Raw genomic sequence first — 19201 nt, 5'->3', positions numbered from 1 at the left:
ACGTCGTCGCCGGAGGCACTGTCCTCCTCTTCATATTCATTGTCCTCATCTGCGGGTTTATCATCATCACCATCATCATCATCATACAAATGTTCTTGTACCTGGTGTCTGTATATCCTTAGAAACATGCGTATGACAAGGAGGGTTTTGTAATCGCTTCGCATGTACCTCTCCACATGCTGCATGTTTTTTGTGTCTATTTCACCATCTCTTAGCTGTAAAATAGTGTTGACTGTTCTCCCATATAAATTGAGACACTCCATCATATCTTCTTCTTGCATTTTGTTATCAGCCTTACTTACAGCGTCTTTCTTTCAGTGTACATTCTCCTCATATTCTTTCTACCTTCTCACACCATTTCGTGTTGTTGGCATTTGCTCTTTGGCGTATCTCGTTGAAGTATTCCCCCTCTTCTGAATCCTTCTCAGCGTCTGAGATATCGGGGCCATCGAAAATATCCGACCTCTGTCTCCTTGCCGGACTTGGGACTTCTTCCTAGTCTAGTTTTCTTTTACGGGTAATATTATCCGGATATCATCGTGTTAAATGCTTCTGCGGATCGAGCCAATTGTCAAACATCAGACCACAGTCGCCACATGAAGGCATTTCTTTCACTACGTCCTCCTGTCGAAAACGTTACAAAGAATGTTTTCTGGCTATGTTTGTTCTTGGTTATTCAATCACTGACAGATTCGTAGAATGCGTATGTCTTGTCGGAGTGCTGTGTGTGAAACAACTTTCCAATCCCATATCCGCACCTTTTATAGGCTGGTTCTTGAATACTTCACTGCACATTCGTGCTGATTATGGTGTCGACTGCTTCAAATCGACGAGGAGATATCCGTTCAGTTGACTGGTAGCTTCTTTGAAGTGTCTCATTAAATGTTGGACATTTTCTGGGTACATCTGCCTACCCAGAGTCATGACGTCCTGTTTGTCGATAGGGTTATTGAACAATACCAGGTAGTGGCAATTCCTCCTCTGTGTAGGATCTTTGTTATAATACCGATTTTGTGTGATGGCGAAAACGAAATTACTATGATGGCTTCCCTCCACAAATAACTTTGATTCGATGTTGATGTCGTCAATTATGACAAGATTTCTATTGCAGGGGTTAACAAATCCTGATCTAACTGCGACGGTATCCCGAAGGGTGACAGCCAAATTTTGTAAATGTTGACGTTGCCCACATTGTGGTTGTAAATCTGGATCTGCGTCATGTTTGATTTGTGTACTTTCCGGTCAAAGGAACACTGCTTGTATTCTTCGAACCGAGCATGTTTCTTACTGACATTTATCTTGATGCTTTTGGCTCTTTTAGTCTCGACGTGTGTTGTGATTTCGTGTACCTCCCCGTCTATCTCTTTCGTAGATGTTATGTCGTAGACGTAGGCATACATTTTAATTTTTAATTTTATGAAGACATGGACCGCGTTTCCAAATGTTTCGTCTTTCATCTTTCCCAAGACTTTCTGTTTAGCAACACTGTATGTATGATGTTTTTGTCATATTATTAGGTGGTGGTCCTGTAGCATGTCCTCGTAGACGTCTTCTGTCAAAATATCGGTGTCAGTGAACAGAAGAGTTGCTTTTTCTCCATACTTTCCCTTGACGTAGTTGTAGTGGAAATCATACATCAAGGTTTTCAAGATGTCTAGGATGACAAAGACTACGTAGATAGGTCGATTCAAGTATAATCAAGTGTGCATGGCCATGATGTCGTCTGATAATATATTAAAGGTGCGGAATCATGGTTTGCAGTTTGAGTTTCTGAGCTCGCTTTACACTATTTACTAGTTTTACGCCCACTGGCTTTCTCAGGTTCCCTATGGTCTCTTCAAAGACGCTGTTGTTCATCAACTTGTAGAAATCCTTTTCGAACTAGTTTTATGTTATCTTTCTACTCTCCGTGTTGAAGTCTATATGGGACTAAAACGTCTCGGGCGAATCGTCCGAACCTTTCGCAACGTCAATTGTTTTTCTTTCGATATCGTTTAGCCAACAAAAGTCGTGAGTCGGTAGGGATTTTGACATAACCAAGCCATACAGATTATTTGCGTCTAAATATGTGATGCACTCATTATCCTTGCTAGGGTCGTACCCGGGGATATACCTGTTGCTGGCCTCGGCATGTTGATTGGTTATCATCATACTATGCCCGGAGACTTGTAAACGTGAGCTGAATCGAGACCGTACGGATTGACAAAGACGTCAGCTATGCCCAATGTATCTGATAGAACACAGAAGTAAGAATATTTGCCGAAATTCATTATCTGAAAACTGTTCCAGACAGACTGATCGTGGTCGTATGCCTCTTGTGTGATGCTTTCTCCAGACAAACTACTATGGAACAATTGTTGTGGTGGAAGGTATGTTTCATGAGACCTATGAGGTCCGTCAAAATAATCGCATGGGTATACTTGTTTCTGCAACAACAAATCGAGATGGTCTTTGCCGAAATGTAGGGCCATATGCTTAGACTTTACACTTTCTTCTTTAACCAGATTAATCATCAGTTTATCAAAAGAGGTTTGGAGCAAGATATCGACTATATCCATACACCCAAATGAGAAGGAGATATATATATATTTCTCCATAATGTTTGGTACGCAAATATTCTCTTTGTTTTGGACTTTTTCTCTATGGACTGTATGATAAGGTGTGAATCGTCAAATTGTGAAATACTACAGGAATGCACGTGCTGCGTCGTTTATTTGTGTATTTTACATTCGGGTCTTTACAACATCCGAATATTGGTACTTGAAACGATTCGAAATCGGCATAGATGATGTATGGCGCATTTATTTGTTTCCTGAAGTCTTTGTAGAATAACCATATGTCATTCTATTTAGGAAGTTCGACTCTCTATGTACCGATCCGCGTTTTTCATCCAATAGTAAGGCGACTTTTTCGGTTGGCTATTATGAGCAAGTCGACGTGCCTATCAAACCGCTGTTTAGTGACGTGCATGGGAAACAATTTTCATACTCCATGTCTTAGACGGATATGTTTTTTTTTCTGTCTAAAACTTGGGTATGTCGGCCATGAACACAGGAAATGAGATTCCTGTGAAATTGAGCTCGATCTCTTGATTTTTTTATTTACTGACGCGCTCGGGATGATTTTTGGCCGAATGTATACAGCCAACACCGACAACATGACACATTTCTTGTCGTTAGTTTAGACACTGACGATGGCTTGTTTAGTTCTCAACTCAATCGGAAGAGATGTAACTAGAGGCCTGCATGGGTTGGTAACGGACTATATGTATTTGAGTTTTGAGAACCTTGTCGAGATTCCAGTTACTTCCCTGTCTCTGATATTATAGGAAAGAGGGATATATCTTTTTGATGGACTCGTTCATGCCGTTGTCCAGGTTTTCGGGATTGAGACTAATCTGGCATTTTATCTATAGTGCAGTATGACGCGCTCCACGATCTCCCTTTTGGGTTTCGAAAACTGAACCTGAATAGAGTGATAACATTTGACAACCCCTTGGAGGAGAGATTGTCTAATTCATTTTTGATGTCGTCATATTTATGTTTCAAAAGGAACATGGTATCAACTTTTACAACTCCCTGCATGGACATGATCATGACTTTGAAAGAACCACATTCTCCAGATTCAAAATTACCTGTCAAAGTTGACCCAGTTGTAGTTTTCTCCGTTTTAGTCGTCTACGGAAGCAACAATTGGTATTGTATTTGCTTTTTGCTTGGTCGCATTTGAAAAAATAATGGTTGTACATCCATAGTTTGTGTTATTTTCTTCATTTAGTTTTGGTACACTTTCTTCAGTTGTTACTTTTGTTTGACCGCCATTAGAAACATCTAATGATCTTCTCGTGGCTTGCTTTATCACCAATCGTCTAACTCACGTTATGGGTCTTAACGTGCTGTTGATACTTGTCGGCCCGTCCAAACAATTTCCTACAATAGGTGTGTGTTGGTTTACCTTGGGATTTGATGTATCTGGTTATTTTATCCTTTCTTGTGAACTCTTTGTAGCATACGTTGTATTTCCATTGTCTTACTCCATGTTTGGCGACGTGTCTCTGCAGAGTGTTCCGGTGGTCTAATACTATATAGGACAAGCCCATTTCCCCTTCTTTATGAACAGTTGTAGTTCCATAGATTTCCTCTGTGTATTCTTCGTCCTGTAAACAAAATGCTTGAATTGTTATTATATATGTACCATTGATAGACAAATATATTGAAAATATTATCCACAAAAGAGGCACATGATTAAAGGGCTTGAAACTGCTGAATAATGTTGTCAGGTCACGGAAACCAGATACATTGCATCAATTCTGTTATCCAGTTTAACAATGACACAGTTTTTTCAATGAGATGTGTTGGTAAGACACGGATGTCACGCTCCTTGTTTTACCTTATGTATGCACACACCTCTATGGATTCGCGTGCACACACACAGTGTAATGGGTGCTACGAGCTATGTGACACATGCTGTGAATTGGCGTGTGTGTTATTTTTAGCATGTCAACATTCACCCCATTTAAGTTAATTACAAGAGTACTTATTAACTTCAGGTAGATTTTCAAGAACATTAAACAACAAATGTATCAAACTTAAAATCGGGTATCACTATATTCTCCTCAAAAGTGCATAGTTATATCACTGATGCGATTCCAAGCAAAAGCCCGGTTGAGTAAGCACGGTATGTATTGATTCGTATCGTACGTCTGTATACAGTTGAAATACACGTATACGATGATATTAAGCCATAAGGCATGGTGATATGATGATCAGTANACCCACCCACCCCTACTTTTTTGAAAAGAAGGTTCCAGAACAACACTAGCGTTTAATTATTTAACTTCTCAAGGTGAAGGGGGCCGGTATGTCCTTACTTGTGTGTGCATCGGGTACCTTATTATCGCTTCAGTAAACACATTAACACATGTGTATATATACTGTCATGAACTATATTCGATTATATACATGTTCTAAGGTAAATTAAGTGGGTTTAAAACTGCATATGTCATGGATTAATACCGCAGACATTTTACTTGAATAAGGTAACCTTTATTTTATATAATATATGTTGTGTATCATTAATGTTATGCCTGTCAATGGTATATTGAGTACATGTTTAGTAGGTAGGTTTTCAATATGGCTGACGAAAATGTCCAACACACGTCTGAACATGTCTCGACTTGCCGGGCCGTTGTAATCAAGTTGGAACTGGTTTTTGAATGTTTAATACATATATTTATCGTCTTCTAGGCCTTTTTTATTTTGCTCAAGATTATAGAATGTTCCAGAGCAACACATCCGGTTGTAACCTGTTTTAGTATTGATAGGCATGATTTAAAAATAGATCAATTACGGATAAGACATGTACCGCACGTTAGGTGAGAGACGGAATCGAGGTGTGAGCAAATACCCGGTTGCTGGTGGGAGAGGACTTTGTGTCTTCCGTGTAAATAGTTGTTCCCTGGGTGAGTGTTATGGACAAATGCGATATTGTACCTTAGCATGTGATGTTTATTTTACAAACAATCTATGATAATCTGTTTATTATACACGTTTACCTGTACTGCAATGCAGACACACCTTTAACATGTTGGAAACATTTGTAACATGAACTGTTTATATTGATAGCAAAAAGCTAGTAAATATGGTAACATTTTAGTACGTATGTATATACGAGTATCAAACGAAAACTCTCATGTACATCCATGTATACATAGGTTGTTGGCGACTAGGAAATAGAAGAGTTATCCCCCCCCCGCCCCCACACACACACACACTCCCCCTCTGTTACGTCAAAATGACTTAAACAGTTAACTAACATAGTATCGGTTCTCAAAAAGTTAATGATTGGTTGTACAGGGTTCAATATCCTATCAACACCTAGGGTCATTTCAGGACAAAGTTCTCAAAATGTTTGTTTAAATTTGAAGTGATTAGACACAAAATTATGTGTAAGATAACAAATGTATGGCTTTGATTAAATGATGTTATCACTATTTAATGAAAATGAAACGGTACGCTTTTACACAGACCTAAATACTCAAACACGATGTTATTTAAGGAATGACCAATAATTTTTTTTTGTATATACGGTATATACCGAAAAAAAAATGTGCACTTTGCATAAATCCGCGAACCGGATTTAGTTTAAAAAAGTAAACAAACACGTTGTAAATGCACAGTTAAAGATTTATTTATTTTTTACGTCAACTATACAATTGCGCTAAAAAAAAAACAGCTGCGTTTTAATTTTGCATTCTGAAGTGTAAAAAGTAGTTCCGTCATCAGTTGTTTTTCTTTTTAGGTATATACGATATATACCAAAACAAATATTATGGTGGAGATAGGTAAAATTAAATTATTATAGGTGATCGATATGAAATATAAACAATACCGCTAAATGAATTATACACTACAAAAAATGGAAAATGTGCTGTATATCGGTCATACGGGAAACACTACTATGTGATAAGGCTTCATAAAGATAAAACTGAAATTATTTGTCAAAATCTTAAAGTTGTACCATTTGTTTTATAGAAACACTAGCCATTAGGCAACATATAAATGACTAAACCTCAATAAACCTATGAGGACAATATTTCAGTCTGATTAAATTGCATCGGAATTGATTAACAAATCATGTATATACTATTCCATGTGTTATGAATTGGCCTCTGTTTCTCTAAAGTTGCCTATCTTATTGGTATTGAATTATAATCACAGTCATTTTCTATTTTAGATTTGTGCTGACGCTTTCTGATCCTCAAAATGGCTGAAGGCGGTCTCCCTGCGGAACTTGACTTACAGCTACTGGAATGTCCAATCTGCCTTGAGCGACTTCAACAACCCAAGTCCTTACCCTGCCTCCACTCCTTCTGTCAGGATTGCCTAGGAACTTGTATCACCAAGGAGATGTCCGGGCAGATGGCGTCGGCAACATCATTTTCTTGTCCAGTTTGTAGAAGGATGACCCATCCGGTTAATCAGACAGAAACCAAGGATAAATGGGCAAAACATTTTCCGACTAATACTGTGATAAACGAACTTCTCCAGCTAAAGGAACGTTCGTCTGAACCATTGTACTGCAAACCCTGCCAGACAAAAGGTAACCTGAACAACCCAGCCAGTTTTTGGTGCAAGACGATGAACGAGAACTTTTGTGACACGTGTAAGGTTCACCTTCACGATATCATACATAATGATTGTGATATACTTAATGTCACCGGAAACCACAGCAAACGACAAAAAAAAGAAACGTCTGCCCCTCGGTGTTATCAACACGGCGAACAAATGGTTCGGTATTGTGAGGATCACCAAATTCTGTGCTGCAACGAATGCGTGATCGAAGACCATAGGAGTTGTGTAAAAGTACCAAAGGTGACGGCATATTGTCAGAAGGTAAAAGCAGGATCGCAGCTAGAAGACATGCAGGCGGCATTGAAGAAAGGAACAGAGAGTATGAGCTCATTAGTGAAGGACTTTGATGAACAGCTCCAAATCATGATACAGAACCAGGAAATCGCACTTCAGAGCATCTCAGACCTGCGTGAAAAGGTCGATAAACAACTTGACAAACTCCAGAAGGACATCACCGACGAGTTGATTACATTGTTCAAAAAAGAGAAAAGAGACATGGAGGCATCATCACGGCAGTGCGAACGTCTGATGAATGGAATGAAAAATACCCTGAAATCGTCCATTAAATCCGTAGAGGAAAACGACAACATTGAGATGATAGTGTTGTATCAGAGAGGACAGGCAGAAGTGGAGTCGTGTAGGACCCTGGTCCCTGAGTTGAGTAAATCATTCACATCCGTCAGCATCGAACATCAAATTGTTCCCAGACATGATATCATTAGGGGTAAAGCGATGGGAAAGATCGTCGTCGGAAAACAACCACGATGCATCCCTGAGAGCCATAGCGATTTAGTAAAATCCATGTCAGAACGACGAGTGAAAGAAATCGGAAAATTTAGCACCAAGTCCCTGTCAGATAAACAGAATAGCTATGCCCGTGGTGTTGTGTATGTGCCGAGTGCACAGATAATAGTAAGTGATTTCTACAACAAAAAGTTGAAGTTATTTACAGACAAAGGACAGTACCTGGACGAGTTGAATGTTCGGGGAAATCCCTGGGATATGTGTCTGGTAAACAACAACACGGTAGCGGTTGCTCTCAGCAGTCCTGGATGTGTTAACCTCATAGAAGTCAAGGCCTCAAAACTCTCCCTGACTTCTACCATCAAGGTGTTAAATGATAAAAACTGTTATGGTATAGCACATAAAGACGGGAAGTTGGTCGTTGGTACGGGTGGAGGAGAAGTATACAGTTTGAGACAGGACGGAGCAGCCGGGTTGGTATACAAATATAGCAACACATGCCGGTCCCTCACTCATGATATCAAAAGAAGAGACACACTTGTCAGTGTCAATAACATCACACAGGGAAACGTCGCGGTATCTAGACTGTCGTTTGACACACGTCGTACGGATGTGTTACATGTTGGAGTCGTGAAAGGAGCTATGGGGATAGACGTGGACATGGAGGGTAACATCTACGTGTGTGGGTTTGATTCCCACAACGTCGTTCAGATCTCTATGGACGGGACACACGTCAGGGAACTGCTGACGTCATCAGATGGAATGGTCAAGCCATGTGCAATAGCTGTTCGTGGTAACACATTTGTGGTCACTAATAACAGTACTACAAACGAGAGCAACTATATCCGTGTCTTTCAACTGTGCTAAATGAAATACAAAGAAAAGTAGATGTGTGCTGGACACTTGAAATGTATGCTTATATCTTGACGATAGAATAAACACCGTGCATATATCTATACAAACTTTACTTTAAACATATAAGTGCTGGTATAAACGCTGGAGGAATCAGTTTCTCTACCTATCAGCAATGTTTTAGTGTGAGTGTAGTAAATCTATAGCTTTACAACGAAACACATTAAATAACCAAATGTTTAAATTACATTCGTTTTCTTGTATCCATATCATAAATATGAGATAGGTGTGATGTGCTGGTTGTCACGAACTATACAGGTAGAGACGAAGACAAGTAAATCCGTATGTATAACTCGTGTAAATGGTATACAGTGAACACTTGGTTTGTTAGTCAATTTTCACACTTTTTGTTTATCCTTATGATCGAAAAAAAAAAAAAAAAAAATGCTCTAAGATGCATACACTGAAAATAATCTAACCAATGTAGTATGTCTTCACAGATACGCTAGGAATCATCAGTTTCAACTAAAATAAAAGAACATATACACACTGTCGCTATTATTCTAGAGTGTCATCTTTTTATCATATTCAATAATTATGTAACAATATTCATCTGATCTATAAACTATACAAACACCTAAACAAATGGGAATTAACGTATTTTTTGCAATTACTAACTGTCAATTATCTAGTGATGTAATCGATATATGTCAATTGTCAATAAGTAGTGGATAGGAATGAACCCTGAACATTAAATGTTAGTCTCTGACGACATGTCTTTAGACTATCAGTTTTACATGTCTAATATCAATGTGAATTATGTACCACAGGCACCAGGAACAAACAGTCAGCAATTACGGCCAGACGGCTCATTTTTATTTGACTTTTTACAATCCCATATTGATTCATGTTATCTTTATTTCGTGAAGAATAGCAGATATACACAATCACAGAAAAGGAGTAATCATTGATTTGTTTTATTTCTTTTTCTTCATCTCATGATACAACACTTGTTAAATATAAAACAATTATAACAATCCCGATAAAGTTACCATAATAATTGAAATATGCACCCTAATGACAATTATGAAAAATAAACAAATATTGCAAATCAACTGATCATTTACCTAAAGAGCATCGCATTACTGAATTATATTTAGAGTAGTGCTTGATTAGATATACACTATCAGATGACCTGATAAAAATACAGTAATTTCACAATGATACAAGGTGACAGCGGGTGTCCTGGGTGCTAGGGGATATGTTACGCATGCTGTGAATTGGCGTTGGTGTTATTTTTAGCATGTCAAAATTCATATTTTAGTTTATTACAAGAGCACTAATTATCACAAGAACTCAAGAAAATAGAACAACCATTGTATCAAACTTACAATCGGGCATCATAACATTTTCACACAAATGCATAGTGATATCACTGATGCAATTACAAGCAAAACTCCGACAGAATTTATGATACATGGCTAATAAAAACGAAGCATGTATACACAGTGTCTTACCGGTTGAAAGCACACAGGTATTTATTGCTTCGTAGTGTAGGTGTGCATACAATTGAGATACACATATACGATTTTAGACCATAGGGCATGGTGCTATTATGATAAGAATATTTAAATTATAATATTTCTTCACTTAGTGGTGAATTGATATCAAATATGGATCATACAGTAAGAATAATGAGATATCGATAACACAATTATGTCGGACATACATAATGTTTGAACATGAAAGGACAAGTCCAGACAGGTCGCATACAATTAAGTTTATTGTCTTTTCGTCTCCCCCCTCACCCCATTGTTTTTAAAGAAAGTTCCAAAACAACACTGGCGTCTAATTATGTAACTGTTCAAGCTGAAGGGGCTGGTAGGTCTTTACTGGTGTGTGCATACAGTACCGTATGCACACATGTGTAAATATACTGTCATGACCTATAATAGATTATATACATGTTCTATGGTAAATTTAGTGGGTTTAAAACTACATGTGTCATGGATTAATTCCGCAGACATTTTGCTTGAACAAGGTAACCTTTATTTGATATAATACATGTTTTGTATCATTAATTTTATGCACAGACATAGATTGAGTACATGCGTAATAGATAGGTTTTCAATATGGCTGACGATAATGCCCAACACACGCCTGAACATGTCTCGACTTGCTGGGCCATTGTAATCAAGTAGGAACTGGTCTATGGATATGAAATACATATATCTATCGTCTTCTACTTTTTCTTATTTTGCTCAAGATTATTGAATGTTCCTGAGCAACACATCCGGTTGAAACCTGTTTTAGTATTTATAGGCATGATTTAAAAATAGATGAATTACGGATAAGACATGTACCCCACGTTAGGTGAGAGACGGATTCGAGGTGTGACAAAAAACACGGTTGCTGTTGGGAGAGGAGTTTGTGTCTTCCGTGTAAATAATTGTTCACTGGGTGAGTGTAATGGACAAATGTGATATTGTACCCTAGCCTGTGGTGTTTATTTTACAAACAATCTATGTTATCTGTGTATAATACAATTTTACCTGTACTACAATGCAGACACACTTTTGCTGTGTTAGACATATACATACCGACACTTATTAATTATTTTTTAGCATATATTGTTTGTACTGTTAGCAAATAGCTAGTAAATATCGTTACATGTAAGAACGTACGAATGTAGGAACGTACGCATATTATTATATGCGTATCAAACGAAAGCTCTCATGTGCATCCATGTATGCAGTATTTTGGCGACATGAATAAATAAGAGTTACCTCCCCTGCTACGTTTAAGGACTTCAACCCTAGTATAGTATCAGTTCTCAACAATGGTTGGTTGTTCAGGGTAAAATGTCCTATCAACACTTAAGGTCATTTCAGGACATAGGTTTCAACATATTTGTTTAAATTTGAGGTGATTATAATACAGACTAATGTATTCAACATTACAATTATTTATCAAAAACCGACTGGAAGCTTTCAAAAACTAAAACAAATGGTACCACTTGTACTATAGAAACGCTAGCCTTTGCGCACCATATATCATATTAGACACAATGTCTTCCATAGATAGTTTTTTAAAATCAGAATTAACTATGAGATGAAAGAGGGAAACATAACTTAACCTAAATTAAATTACTTGGACAATATTAATGATGACTAAATTGCATCGGTATTTATTACATAATCACGTAAATAATAGTCCACGTGTTACTTATCGGCTTCTGTAGCTGTCTTTCTTATTGGTATTAAATTATAACTACTGCCATTTTATATTTCAGGTCTGTGTTGACTCATTCTGACCCGTACAATGGCTGAAGGCGGTCTCCCTCCGGAACTGGACTTACACTTACTGGAATGTCCAATCTGCCTAGAGCGACTTCAACAACCCAAGTCCTTACCCTGCCTTCACTCCTTCTGTCAGGATTGTCTAGGAACTTGTATCACCAAGGAGATGTCCGGGCAGATGGCGTCGGCAACATCATTTTCTTGTCCAGTTTGTAGGAGGATAACCCATCCGGTTAATCAGACAGAAACCAAGGATAAATGGGCAAAACATTTTCCGACTAATACTGTGATAAACGAACTTATCCAGCTAAAGGAACGTTCGTCTGAACCATTGTACTGCAAACCCTGCCAGACAAAAGGTAACATGAACAACCCAGCCAGTTTTTGGTGCAAGACGATGGACGAGAACTTTTGTGACACTTGTAAGGTTCACCTTCACGATATCATACATAATGATTGTGATATACTTAATGTCACCGGAAACCACAGCAAACGACAAAAAAAAGAAACGTCTGCCCCTCGGTGTTATCAACACGGCGAACAAATGGTTCGGTATTGTGAGGATCACCAAATTCTGTGCTGCAACGAATGCGTGATCGAAGACCATTGGAGTTGTGTAAAAGTACCAAAGGTGACGGAATATTGTCAGAAGGTAAAAGCAGGATCGCAGCTAGAAGACATGAAGGCGGCGTTGAAGAAAGGAACAGAGAGTATGAGCTCATTAGTGAAGGACTTTGATGAACAGCTCCAAACCATGATACAGAAACAGGAAATCGCACTGCAGAGCATCTCCGACCTGCGTCAAAAGGTCGACATACGACTAGACAAGCTTCAGAAAGACATCACCGACGAGTTAATTACCTTGTTCAAAGATGAGAAAAGAGACATGGAGGCATCATCACGGCAGTGCGAACGTCTGATGAACGGAATGAAAAATACCCTGAAATCGTCCATTAAAGCCGTAGATGAAAACGACAACGTTGAGATGATAGTGTTGTATCAGAGAGGACAGGCAGAAGTGGAGTCGTGTAGGACCCTGGTCACTGAGTTGAGTAAATCATTCACATCCGTCAGCATCGAGCATCAAATTGTTCCCAGACATGATATCATTAGTGGTAACGCGATGGGAAAGATCGTCGTCGGGAAACAACCACGATGCATCCCTGAGAGCCATAGCGATTTAGTAAATTCAATGTCAGAACGACGTGTGAAAGAAATCGGAAAATTTAGCATCAAGTCCCTGTCAGATAAACAGAATAGCTATGTCCGTGGTGTTGTGTATGTACCGAGTGCACAGATAATAGTAAGTGATTTCTACAACAAAAAGTTGAAGTTATTTACAGACAAAGGACAGTACCTGGACGAGTTGAATGTTCGGGGAAATCCCTGGGATATGTGTCTGGTAAACAACAACACGGTAGCGGTTGCTCTCAGCAGTCCTGGATGTGTTAACCTCATAAAGGTCAAGGCCTCAAAACTCTCCCTGACATCTACAATCAAGGTGTTAAATGATAAAAACTGTTATGGTATAGCACATATAGACGGGAAGTTGGTCGTTGGTACGGGTGGAGGAGAAGTATACAGTTTGAGACAGGACGGAGCAGCCGGGTTGGTATACAAATATAGCAACACATGCCGGTCCCTCACTCATGATATCAAAAGAAGAGACACACTTGTCAGTGTCAATAACATCACACAGGGAGACGTCACGGTATCTAGACTGTCGGCTGACAAACGTCGTACGGATGTGTTAAATGTTGGAGTCGTGAAGGGAGCTATGGGAATAGACGTGGACATGGAGGGTAACATCTACGTGTGTGGGTTTGATTCCCACAACGTCGTTCAGATCTCTATGGACGGGACACACGTCAGGGAACTGCTGACGTCATCAGATGGAATGGTCAAGCCATGTGCAATAGCTGTTCGTGGTAATACATTTGTGGTCACTAATAACAGTACTACAAACGAGAGCAACTATATCCGTGTCTTTCAACTGTGCTAAATGAAATACAAAGAAAAGTAGATGTGTGCTGGACACTTGAAATGTATGCTTATATCTTGACGATAGAATAAACACCGTGCATACATCTATACAAACTTTACTTCAAACATGTAAGTGCTGGTGTAAACGCTGGAGGAATCAGTGTCTTTACCTATCAGCAATGTGTTAGTGTGACTGTAGTAAACCTATAGTTTTACAACAAAACAGATTGAATTAACAAATGTTTAAATTGCATTCGTTTTCTTTAAATATGAGATAGGGGTGATGTGGTGGTTATCACAAACTTTACAGGTAAAGACGAAGACAATTATTTTCGTATATATAACTAGTTTAAATAGTATACAGTGAACACTTTGCGTGTTAGTTAAATTTGACAATATTTTTTTGTTCATCCTTATGATAGAAAACAAGCAATGCTCAAAGATACATACGCTGAAAATAATCCAACCAATGTAGTACAATGTATGTCTTCATAGATATGCCAGGAATCATCAGTTTCAATTTAAAATTAAAGAACCTAGACAAAATGTCGCTGTTATTCTAAATTGTCACCCTTTTCCTTATATTCAATAATTATATTACAATATTAATCTGATTTATTGAATATACAGACACTTAAACAACTGGAAATAAACGTATTTTTTTACAATGACTAGCTGTCAATTATCTAGTAATGAAATAGATGCATGTCAATTATCAATTAGAAGTGGATACAAATGAACCCTGAGCATGAAATGTTAGTCTCTGACGACATGTCTTTAGACTATCAGTTTAACATGTCTAATATTAAAGTGAATTGTGTGCCACAGGCACCAGGAACAAACATTTAGCAATTACGTCCAAACGGTAATTGGATTTGTCTTGACAGTCTCATATTGATGCATGTAAACTTTATATCGCGAAGAATAACAGATATACACAAATAGAGAAAATGAGTAATCATTGATTTGTTTTCTTTCTTTTTCTTCATCTAATGATACAACACTTGTTAAATATAAAATAATTATAACAATCCTGGTAAAGTTACCATAACAATTGAGATATACACCCTATTAACAATTATAAAAAATGAAATAAATATTGCAAAGTCAATTTGTCATTTACCTTAAGACATCGCTTTACTGGATTATATTTAGAGTAGTGCTTGATTATATCGACACTATCATATGACATGATAAAAATATAGATTTCCTCAGGTAACAGCGGGTGTAGTGGGTGCTACAAGCTACGTTACGCATGATGTGAATCGGCGGGTGTGCTATTTTTAGCATGTAAATATTCACAATTTAGGTAATTACAATTGGACTAATTAGCATAAGAACGTCAGAAAATAGAACAACAATTGTATTAAACTCACAATCGGGCATCGCGATATTTTCCCACTAATGCATAGTTATATCACTGAAGCGTTTACAAGCAAAACGCCGACATAATTTAAGATCCATGGTTACTAAAAACGAAGTATGTATACAAAGTGTCTTACCGGTTGAGAAAACACAGATATTTATTGCTTTGTAGTGTAGGTGTGCATACAGTTGAGATACACATACACGATTTTGTTTGGATATACGATGATATTAGGCCATAGGGCATGGTGTTATTATGATCAGAATATATCTAAATTATAAAATGTCTTCACTTAGTGGTGAATTGATGTCCAAATATTGATCATACAATAAGAGAAATGAGATATCGGTAACACAAATATGGCGGACATATATAGCGTTTTAACATAAAAGGACAAGTCCGAACAGGTCGCATACAATTAAGTATATTGCCGGTTCATCCCCCATCCTTTTTGAAGAAGGCTCCAGAACAACACTAGCGTCTAGTTTTTGAATATTAAACACATATATTTATCGTGTTCTAGTTTTTTTTTATTTTGCTCAAGATTATAGAATGTTCCAGAGCACACATCCGGTTGAAACATGTTATAGTATTTATAGGCATGATCTAAATATAGATCAATTACGGATTAGACATGTAACCCGCGTTAGGGGAGAGACAGATTCGAGGTGTGACCATATATCCGGTTGCTGTTGGGAGAGGCGTTTGTGTCTTCCGTGTAAATAGTTGTTCCCTGGCTGAGTGTAATGGACAACTGTGATAGTGTACCCTATCATGTGATGTTTATTTTACAAACAATCTATGATAATCTGTGTACAATACAGTTTTACCTGTACTGCAAGGCTGGCACACTTTTGCTGATACATGTACTGTTTGTATTGATAGCTAATGGCTAGTAAACATCGTTACATTTTAATACGTACGCATATAGGAGTGCATCCATGTATACAGTTTGTTCGCGACAAAAAAAGATAAGAGATAACTCCTCTGCTACGTCAAATGGACTTCAATACTAGCATAGTATTGGTTCTCAAAAGTGATTGGTTATTCAGGGTTCAATGTCTTATGAACACCTAGGGTTTGTGCAGGACAAAGTTCTTAAACTATTTGTTTAAATCTGAGGTGATTAGTCACATACTTATGTGTAAGATAACAAATGTATGTCTTTGATTAAATGATGTTATCACTGTTTCATGAAATTGAAAGTTTATGCATATACATAGACATAAATACTCAAACACGATAATACTATTGATCATCAGTATGAAATATAAACAATACCGCTAAATGAATTACACACTACACAAAATGTAAAATGTGCTGTATATCGGACATACGGAAAACACCACTATGTGATGAAGCTTCCTAAATGGCAAAACTTAAATCATTTGTCAAAACCTTCAAATGATACCATTTGTACGATAACCATTACGTACCATATATCATTTTAGACACCGTGCCGCCTAAAGACAGATTGTTTTATATCGGAATTAACTATGAGAAAAAAACAGGAAAAAATACTAAATTTCATACTGATTAAATTGCATCTGTATTTATTAGATAATCGTGTATATAATATTCCATGTGCTATAAACTGGCCTCTGTTTCTCTATAGCTGTCTGTCTTATTGGTATTTATTTATAATCACAGTCATTTTCTATTTCAGGTTTGTGTTGACTCTTTCTTACCCTTACAATGGCTGAAGGTGGTCTACCTCCGGAACTGGACTTACACTTACTAGAGTGTCCAATCTGCCTGGAGCGTCTTCAACAACCCAAGTCCTTACCCTGTCTCCACTCCTTCTGTCAGGATTGCCTAGGGACCTTTATCACCAAATAACTATCAGGGAAGATGGCGTCGTCAACATCATTCACTTGTCCAGTTTGTAGGAGGATGACCCCTTCGGTCAATCAGGCCGAAACCAAGGACAAATGGGCAGAACAATTTCTGACTATTTCGGTGACAAAGGACCTTATCCAGCTAAAGAAAAGTTCGTCTGAACCATTGTATTGCAAACCCTGCCAGACAAAAGGTAACTCAAACAACCTAGCCAGTTTCTGGTGCAAGACAATGAACGATATTTTTTGCAACACTTGTAAGGTAACACTTCATGATATCATACATAATGACTGTGATATAATGAATGTCACCAGAAGCCATAGGAAACGACCACACACACGACGAGAAAAGGGTTCGGTATTGTGAGGATCGCCAACGTCTGTGCTGTAACGAATGCATGGTCGAAGACCAAAGGAATTGCGGAGAAAGTAAAAAAAATGACGGAATACTTTCAGAAAATAAAAGCAGGATCGCAACTACAAGACATGCAGGCGTTGAAGAAAGGAACAGAGAATATGAACTCACTTGTGAATGAATGGATGAACAACTCCAAACCATGATAAAAAATATAGAAATCGCACTGCAGAGTATCTCCGACCTGCGTAAAAAGGTCGATACACGACTAGACAAGCTTCAGAAAGACATCACCGACGAGTTGATTATCGTGTTCAAAGAAGAGAAAGGAGAAATGGAAGCATCATTACTGCAGTGTGAACGTCTGATGAATGGTATGCTTAATACCCTGAAGTCGTCCATTTAAGCCGTAGAGGAAAACGACAACATTGAGACGATAGTGTTGTATCAGAGAGGACAGACAGAAGTGGAGTCGTGTAAGACACTTGTCACGGAGATAACAAGTCCTTCACATCCGTCAGCATCGATCATCAAATTGTTCCCGGACATGATATTATTAGCGATAACGCGATGGGACAGATTGTCTTCGAGAAAACACCACGATGTATCCCTGGGGGCCATATCAATTTAGCTACCCCAATGTCAGAACGACACGTAACAGAAATCAGAAAGTTCAACATCAAGCTACCCTCAGATCGATATGATTGCTCAGCTGTTGGAGTTGTGTACCTGCCATGTGCACATATAGTTCTAAGTGATTACAGCAACAAAAAGGCTGAAATTGTTTACAGACAAAGGACAGTACCTGGATGAGTTCACGGTGCGGGAGAATCCCTGGGATATGTGTTTGGTGGACGACAAAACAGTGACGGTCGAAATCAACAGTCCTGGCGGTATACGTGTCGTAAAGGTCGAGGACTCAAAACTCTCCCTGGCATCTGATATTAGCATGTCAAATGGTAAAAACTGTTATGGTATAACACATACAGACGGGAAGTTTGTCTTGGGTACAGGTCGAGGACCAGTACACAGTGTGACCCAGAACGGAGCATCCGAGTTGTTATACAAATATAATAACTACTGTTGGTCTTTAACACATGATCCAATAAAGGGTGACACACTCGTAAGTGTCAGGAACACCACCACGGGGGAAGTCGCGGTGTCTAGACTGTCGGCAGATACATGTCACACGGATGTGATGAAGGTCGGTGTCGTGAGGGATCCTAGGGGAATAGACATCGACAGGAAAGGTAACACATACTATGTGGTGGGGGATCACACAACATCGTGCAGATGTCTGCGGACGGTACACACGTCAGGGAACTTCTGACTTGATCAGATGGAATTAACTCTCCATGGGCAATAGCTGTTTGTGGCGACACATTTGTGATAACTAATGATAGTACTACAGACGAGAAGAACTATATTCGTTTCTTTCAGCTGTGCTAAATAAAATATAAATAAAACAAATTGTGCTGTACACTTGAAAGGAATGCAATAAATTAGCGATATAATAAACAGTAAATTAGAGATTAAAGAGCTCGTGTTAACACCAAAGGAATCAGTTTCTCAAAGTATCAGCAATGCTTTGATGTGATTGTCTAAAACCTTTAGCTTAATACAATTACAAA

At 38.3% G+C, this 19201-nt stretch overlaps 2 protein-coding genes across 4 annotated transcripts; both read left to right on the top strand.

Moving 5' to 3' along the window:
- Positions 1-4879: 4879 nt before the first annotated feature.
- LOC110446062 (tripartite motif-containing protein 2-like) lies at positions 4880-9684 on the top strand. Of its 2 annotated transcripts, none has more exons than XM_021491022.1 (2): positions 4880-5038; positions 6736-9684. In XM_021491022.1, the coding sequence occupies exon 2, from the start codon at positions 6765-6767 to the stop codon at positions 8742-8744; it is 1980 nt and encodes a 659-aa protein (XP_021346697.1). In that variant the 5' UTR covers positions 4880-5038; positions 6736-6764; the 3' UTR covers positions 8745-9684. The 2 variants fall into 2 exon arrangements, with proteins under 2 accessions (XP_021346697.1, XP_021346696.1); XM_021491021.1 differs by lacking the exon at positions 4880-5038 and adding an exon at positions 5324-5461.
- Positions 9685-10638: 954 nt separating this feature from the next.
- On the top strand, positions 10639-14973 carry LOC110446061 (tripartite motif-containing protein 2-like). 2 transcript variants are annotated; one of them, XM_021491020.1, is made up of 2 exons: positions 10639-10770; positions 12022-14973. In XM_021491020.1, exon 2 carries the CDS (start codon positions 12051-12053, stop codon positions 14028-14030), a length of 1980 nt encoding a protein of 659 aa, XP_021346695.1. In that variant the 5' UTR covers positions 10639-10770; positions 12022-12050; the 3' UTR covers positions 14031-14973. The 2 variants fall into 2 exon arrangements, with proteins under 2 accessions (XP_021346695.1, XP_021346694.1); XM_021491019.1 differs by lacking the exon at positions 10639-10770 and adding an exon at positions 10849-11189.
- The last annotated feature ends 4228 nt before the right edge of the window (positions 14974-19201 follow it).

The sequence above is a fragment of the Mizuhopecten yessoensis genome, unplaced genomic scaffold (assembly GCF_002113885.1).
Source record: "Mizuhopecten yessoensis strain PY_sf001 unplaced genomic scaffold, ASM211388v2 scaffold2497, whole genome shotgun sequence".
Taxonomy (NCBI): Eukaryota; Metazoa; Mollusca; class Bivalvia; order Pectinida; family Pectinidae; genus Mizuhopecten; species Mizuhopecten yessoensis.
Note: the sequence above shows the minus strand (reverse complement) of the source record. Positions and strands in the feature narration are given on the sequence as shown.

Bases quoted from the DNA above. Each gene is read 5' to 3' on its own strand.
- LOC110446062 (XM_021491022.1), top strand. From the start codon at position 6,765: ATGGCTGAAGGCGGTCTCCCTGCGGAACTTGACTTACAGCTACTGGAA.
- LOC110446061 (XM_021491020.1), top strand. From the start codon at position 12,051: ATGGCTGAAGGCGGTCTCCCTCCGGAACTGGACTTACACTTACTGGAA.